Genomic DNA, 7,972 nt, shown 5'->3' with positions numbered 1-7,972 from the left:
ATTTATTTGCCCAACTCGCTAAATGATCTAAATCCTTTTGTAAATGAGCAGCAGCATCTTCACAGCTAGCAACACCCAAGACCTTAATATCATCTGCATATTTAAGTATTTTATTGATCATTTTTTCATTTATGTCATTGATGTAAATCAAAAAGAGCAAAGGTCTTAAGACTGAGCCCTGAGGTATCCCACTTGTAACATTAATCCAGTTTGGCTGAACTCCATTTATAAAAAACACTGCTTTCTACCATCTAGCCATTCTTCTATTCAATTTGCTAACTTATCCCCCACACCTATAGAGATATTTGTTTTACAAGCCTTTTATGTGGCACCTTGTCAAATACTTCCTGAAAATCCAGATACACCAAATCTACACCCTTACCATCATCTATATAAGCAGTAACCTTTTCAAAGAATGTTAAAAGATTTGTAAGGCAAGATTTTCCCTTAGTGAAACCATGTTGACTATCCAATAAAATTCTAAACTTTGTTAAATGACTTTGCAAAGCATCTTTTAACAGACTTTCCAAAACTTTCCCACAACTGATGTAAGACTAATGTTTCTTTAATTAATGCAACCATTTTTATCACCTTTCTTGAAAAGAGGAATTACATTAGCTAACTTCCAATGTTCTGATACCTGCTCACTGTTCAAGGACTGAGAAAAAATAGTAGCAAGTGGTTCATGTATCCAATCTTTAACCTTCTTCAAAACCCTTAGGGAAATATTATCTAGCCCAGGAGCCTTATCATTCTTTAAACTTCTCAATTTTTTCTTAACCAGCTCAGAAGAAATGCAGTCTTCTTGTTTCCATCTATCAACTGTTCAAAATGTGGAATACTGCCTAAATCTTCATGAGTCAAAACTGAAAAAAAAAGCAAAATTTACTAACCCAGCCATCTCATAATCATTAAAAATGAGCCTTCCTTTATCATCCCTCAAGAATCCTATCCCCATTCTAACATTTTGTTTACCCTTAATGTATTTAAAGAAATTCTTACTGTTAATTTTTACATTTTCAACCAACCTTTTCTCATACATCCTTTTTGATGTCCTGTTTTACCAACTTTCTTGATCTTCTGTTATCTTCTAAATCTCCAGGTCATACCAGTCAATTTAAATGTCTTAGATTTATTTTCTTTAATTTTATCACTTATACTCTTTGTGAGCCAAAAACTTGATTATTGAACCTAGAATTACTGAGAGATGTTTGTATGGACTCAATTGGCTTTTAAACATTTTTCTAAACTATTCATACACCAAATGACATGTAGATCCACACCTTTCTTGTGTATATGAATTCCCATTTCCTTCTCGATATTCTTGAGGTGTGCAGCAGTTTAATGCATATGTTATGGAAGCAAGTTTTCCAGATGAAGATCCGTTTTGATCAAGTTGCATTCTGTTGCCTAAGGCATGTGGATGTTTTTTGCTACTGAACTTTGTGGGTTCTCATTTGTTACAATACACCGTATTTTGCTTACCAAGGCTATGGTACAACTTGTTGCAAAACTCTTTCTGAATGGTTCTGGTGTCAGAAGTTGATCTATGTTCTTTTTTGTTTCCAGTACCATTAAGAGATACCCCCTCCCCCTCATCTTGAAAATTCTAATTCTTTAATCTGAACATATCTTTAGGATCTGAATATATGAATATTTTGCTTCAGAAAGGACAGTTACATACCCTTCCCAAAAGTGATAAAATTGTGGTGGCATCACACTACTTAATAAACACCAAATAGTGTCAAAATATAGTTCTGATGCATTCAGTTCCACTGTGAGTTTATATTGCCTGTTGTTGTTATGTGACTTGCATATTTGAAATTGTTTTTATGCAACACATTCAACCCTCTGTTCACATACAAAAATCTATACATCTAATTATACATAAAATATATTATAAGTACAATATTTAATCTAATCAGCAATGATTTAACCTAAATGTAAGTCATTAATAGATAAACAGCAAATTAACTAAGAATCTGTAGTGTTGAATTTAGAAAAATTAAAAAAATTATTAGTAATGTTGAAGACCTAGATACCACATGTCTTATTAAATATGCCACATTAGCTAAATATTATTCTTAATATTAGTAAAGGCTTGTGTTTTACACTTCTGTGAACAAATATTATTGAGATCATATTATATAGAATAATTATAATGTAATATTAAAAACTGATGAATCACAAGCATTTACTTTAGACCTACATTTAGGACCAAACAGTTTAACTTTAGTTTAATATATAATGTTATATGGGTTGTTTAATACTCACAGTAGTCAATGTGTGGTGTGAAATATAAAAAAAAACATGCACGGCTTCCTCATAGGAGTTTGATGACATCATGGTTGTAGAATTAATGATGTTGAATATTCCTTTCTTTAGGTTAACAATACAAGTTTGTATAGTAGAGTGATAAAATAGATTACAAGATGTGATATTATTAAATACATCCACAAAAAGCCCACAGAGTTTCTTTCTAAGCTGTTTAAAATTAACATTAGGAAATAATTTATTAAAATCTATGAATGAAGCATTACCCTGAAACCATTTTCAGTGAAGAAACTCTCAATGATAAGTTTGTGAATTGTGTTATTACAGTATGTGTAAAAGTTATGTACTAGCTATATAATTGATGTACTGAAGGCTGTGGTGTTTTACATGTATGTAATCAGTAAAATGTATTACTATAGTTTTAATATAGCATTTTGGACCAAAGTACAAGTTAAAGGTGTAATGTTATAGGACAGCTACATGTAACATTACTCTTTCTTTTGGTAAAACTTTATTATATGTCTGGTGGGTTAAAAGTAAATCTGAAAAACAAATTAAAACTGAAATAATGCTTCGTGTACAAAGGTAACTGAAGAGAGGTAACTAATGGAACTTGTGTGACATGCTAATCATCATTGACTTTTTTCTAATGAGAAATTGGTAAATTAATTTTGAGTTTATTGGTTTATTACAGCAGTTTGACAGTTGTTCTTTTTGCAAAATAATCAGTGTCAAGACTGAAGCTTGCAGCATTTGAGACATGATAGTTTTGTTGATTAATGTTTTTAGAAAACTTTTAAAAATTGTATGTTCATACACAGTTATTCTAAGATTCTCAAAACAACTTTCAATTACCATATCAGTCTGGTGTCTTGTATTTTCTTATACAGTTGTTAACTGTTGTTCAATATGTAATACTTGGTATATTTTACGTGGTGTATATCTGTGTATAGCAAGTTTCAGGAATACAGTGAATGATTGTATAAAACTTCTGTATGAACATTGAGTCTACCAAATTAAAGTTGAAAACACATTTAGCCATTATTTTAGAGTTAAATTACATAGCTTGATGTGAAGAAAACAGAGATAAAAACTTGAAATAATAATCACTACGGATCATATATCTTTATGAATCAGATGAAAGTATTAGTTGGCTTGATTACTTTCCTCCTTATCACTAAAACTATTTTGCAAGTGTTTCTATATCTATGCATGAGTATAATAATCTTTTTATTTTTAGTGCATTGCATTTCGTGACATCAACCCTCAAGCTCCAAGTCATTTTTTAGTTGTTCCCAAAAAACCAATTTCAATGTTAGATAACATTCAAGAGGAAGACTCTAAGGTAGTTTTACTATTTCTTTCAAACACCTGAGATTTAAAATTGTATTTTATTTTGAAATAATAAAATGGATAGATTTAAGTTGTGTTAACAGATAATTTCAGTATTATTAACATGATAATTTTGGTTTGCAACACTTGATAATGTTTTTCTTATAAGGCATTAGTAACATAAAAGTAGACAAAGAAATTATTGAGAAACAGTTTTTTATTTCTTGGAGATACAGCTGTTTTTAATGACTAAAGATCATGTTACATCAATACAGTGATATAGTTTGATTAATATTTTGATAATAGTATGAGCTTGATAAACATAAATCATTTTATTAAATGTTTGTCACACTTTTGTTATGTTTTGTTGAAGATATGAATATAATGTGAAATACAGTTATGGAAATGATTATGGAGACACACATACAAGAGTTGTGATAATTTGTTAATGATACAAGGTATTGCAGGAAATATAAATGAAAGGCAAGTAAGTTGTACAATTCACTATATTTTGTAGGGGAGACCTAGCTTTGCTTTGCACAAAGCATTATGACTTGTTTTCATGCTCCTATACAGTTTATCAATAAACAACTGTGGAATGTCATTCAAAATGTACTGTTTTCTCCCAACAGTTCAGCCAACTTGTAACTCAAGGTAACTCAACAAGTTGGCTGAACTGTTGGGAGAAAACAGTACATTTTGAATGCATATATATATATGGTTTCATGATTGATCATATGAGGAATATGTGCAGGCAAAACCATGGTTATGGATGTTCCATTGGACTCTTTACCATGAGGATATAGTAACAAGATATTTACTGTATGCGTGGGATAATTTTCTTGCTGGTACACGAATTCCTTCCCAATCAGTTGTATTTATGAGGGAATGATATACTTGATCATAGTCTGAATTACTTTTCAGAAGTCAGTACACCATTAATTATGGGTAGATCACTGATATCGTTGGCTGAGTTGCAGCTACAAACTTGTACTGATCCACTATTATTTATTATAAATTCTTCTCTCTGCCATTCAGCAAACTGTCATTGATTGTTGCCAAACAATTTGTACTTGGATTAATCTCTAAAAAGTACATGTCTCCAGCTTTATTCATTTAACTGTTTATGGTTTGGTCACATACAAGGTCCACCAAAAGGAGTGTAGGGATTTTATGTAGTTAGATTTTCCAAAGTATTAATGAAAAACTGTCTATTTTCTTCCAAATGAAGATTAAGGGTTCAAATTTTAATGATGAACAGGTGGAGAATCCAACAGCATTCAATTATTGTTGAGCTTGATTTCAAAAATGAATGCTGTATCATTGCTGCTCCAAAGAGCATACTGTCAAGATCGTGATGTTAATGTTGCTCCTTCTGAACACTTCATAAAACTGAATTGTGATTTCAACAAGATGGATCCACCCATCATACATACAGCAAGAGCAACAATGACCGTGTTGTGTGAACTGTTCCCAACCAGGGTAGTTTCTCATAATGGAGACATAAACTGACCTCCATGATCCCCCATATTTGTCAGCAACAGACTTCTTTTTGTAGGGTTATTTAAAGAAAAGAGTGTATATCAACAAACCACAAATACTACAGGATGTGAAAGATAACATAATGACAGAATTTAATTGCCTTACTCATGAAACTTTGACCTCTGCAATGAAATGTGTTCTCCTTAAAGCATGCTAGTGTGTAGCAGTTCGTGGTGGACATCTACTGGACATTATTGTTCATACTTAATGGTTACAAGACATCTTATTGAGCTACAGTTTCATAAATAATAAATACAAATTATACTGAAATATGTTGTTGTTAGTGATTGCAGTTTAAATTCCCTACAGTTCGTTTGGTGGACACTGTATTTTAAACAGTCGACTGAGGCCACTTTGTGCTAACATACATCTTATACTTCTTGAAGTAGCGTTCACCTGTACTTACATCAAGGTTTGTACTCAACAGTCATGTACATATATGTAGTATTGAACATACCTTGACATATTTAACATCACTTTTAGAGAGTTTCAGTTTTATACCTTGAACACTTACATTATTAATACTTAGGTTCAATTTAATGTACTCTCTTCAGAGTTTTGCCACAATTTTTCATAAAGCTATTTTTAACCATCAGAACTTTGATTTCTATATGATTATCATATGGTATTTCAATCTTAGGAGCCATGACTGGATTCGTACTAGTACAACTTGGCACAGTATAACAACCTGTACTTTTATAAGGTTTAATATTGGTGTGGCACTTTCTAATTCGATTGATGACAATCAATCATACTGTAAGTTATCAACACCATACTCTGATGCAATTCATTTTCACATAAGTGACATTTCTGTAGTATTTGCCTTTCAACCCTGTTTTTCCTTTCATTTTCCATAATTATTACCGATAGTGTATTCACACGTTATAATATTTGTGATAAATATTTAATCTTAATTTCCTGTTGGTACTGTGTGCTTACAGTATGGATGGATGTTTTGTTAGTGTACAATGTAATGCTTTTTTGATATAAATGTTGAGTTCTTGTTCTTCATACATTCATATTTTAAGCATGGCTGCAAAGTTATCTCTGCAATAATCTGACTCATTAAAAATACTTTTAATATAAAACTGTTATATGTGTTTTTGACTTTTGGGTTATTTGACTACATTTTTTTCTTTCTTGTCAAGCATTTAACTTTATAAACATGAAAGTTACTTTTAATACATCAATTTTAAGGCAACTTTTAAGTTATGGTAATCTCTGTTATAGAAGCATTACTCTCCATTTTAAATGATGAAGTATAGATTACATGATATTATCTGTACATACCATGAGTAATAGAAAAAATGTCTAATTTCAGTGTTCATAGTTGTACAACAAACATCCTTTCAGAGAGTGATGCATTATAGCCTCAGTTTTTACAGTCATTGTTTGACATCATATATTTTAAAGCAGTCTGATACATTTCAAACTGTAGTAAAGCATATTAATTTTTGCTGACAGTCTTTTGATGGCATTATTTCAGTGACCTCTATAAAATCATTCTGACAAGCTGTGGTTAAATGGTGCAGAAAATTTCTAGATGTTCTGCACTTAGTTAAACTTTAAATGCTAAACAATTTACAACCTACTTTGTACATGTGTATCCAAGGCTATAGATTTCATATGAGAGTTTATATTACTAGCCATGTGTAGTTTTGTTCCAAGCTAATACAATTTCATACTGTGCGATTACCTGATAGCTCTAAAAGATAGAAGCCACCGTATTAGATGACTCGCTCCACAGTGCAACAGTAAATACGTACTAAAAACGGAGTTGGTTAAAAAGTGTAATTGTCTGTAATCAGTAACAAGTAAAATCAAAATGTTGTTAGTATTTTAAAACTGCAAGTATATGGAAGGTAATATTTTATATGTGATGTAACAAGTGAACTATTAAAACTTTGGCCTATTTTATAAATTAATACGTTTTTTATTTTTATAAATAGCTTGTGAAAGATCAAGTTATGAAAATGTGTTTGTGTACAATCCTGTGATATGCTTTCACATACAACAGAGTAGGATGAAAAAGTAAAGTTAGTCCTAAACTGCTGTATCTGAAGATTTTTATCATATAAAGATATGTGTAGTTTGAAAATGTTTTAAAAGAATAAAAACCAGTTAGAAATGCAAATATCAGTTTTATGGTTAACTATCCTAAGTGTATAAAATGTCAAGGAAACTAGTGTGTTTGTATAAAACACCAAAAGTGTATTCTGTATAAATGTGAATTGTAGCTCTGTATCAATTAGAAAAAACAATTACCTGTGACCAGTAAAGCTTGATAAGCACTTAACAGTTTTCCTTATATCTTTATTATTTCTTTGAATTTATCGATGAAAGAAACCAAGTTGTACCATGAAAGACTAGTTTTAATAATATGTAGTGAATTAGTCTTTTTCGTTTTTAAAAATATACCAGTTTTTTTTTTTAAATCCAAATTATATTACGTCTGGAAATGACATAAATATATAATTGATGCAGCTCTTTACAGTCATTTAGTCATTTGAAATTTAGCATTAACAAATATTACAATTATATTTTCAATAGAATTATATAACTTCATAGACTAATATAAGAATATCTTATCACTATTTGAAAACAAACAAGAATATAGTTGGATGAAAAAAATAACTTAAATTTACCATGTGTAACAGGTGAGTCTGCCACATTCTTCTTGTCATCATTGAAAAGTAATTTTGGCAACAGAGATAATTGAACAGTGTAAGAGCAATTATTGTGCACAACTGGCTTAAGGACTATTTATATTGTTACGACAGCGGAGGTCACCTGACGCTAGTAACACGTCATGAACTTCTAGAAG

At 30.7% G+C, this 7,972-nt stretch overlaps 1 protein-coding gene across 7 annotated transcripts in view; it reads left to right on the top strand.

Moving 5' to 3' along the window:
• Window positions 1-7,972, top strand: part of LOC106462609 (uncharacterized HIT-like protein Synpcc7942_1390) — a 43,764-nt gene that overhangs the window by 31,224 nt on the left and 4,568 nt on the right. For all 7 annotated transcript variants that reach the window (XM_013922551.2, XM_022389927.1, XM_022389924.1 and 4 more), the window contains one exon: window positions 3,515-3,619. In XM_013922551.2, the coding sequence (XP_013778005.1) occupies window positions 3,515-3,619 (105 nt within the window). The remainder of the gene's footprint in view (window positions 1-3,514; window positions 3,620-7,972) is intronic.

The sequence above is a fragment of the Limulus polyphemus genome, unplaced genomic scaffold (genome assembly GCF_000517525.1).
Source record: "Limulus polyphemus unplaced genomic scaffold, Limulus_polyphemus-2.1.2 Scaffold1206, whole genome shotgun sequence".
NCBI lineage: Eukaryota > Metazoa > Arthropoda > Merostomata > Xiphosura > Limulidae > Limulus > Limulus polyphemus.
Note: the sequence above shows the minus strand (reverse complement) of the source record. Positions and strands in the feature narration are given on the sequence as shown.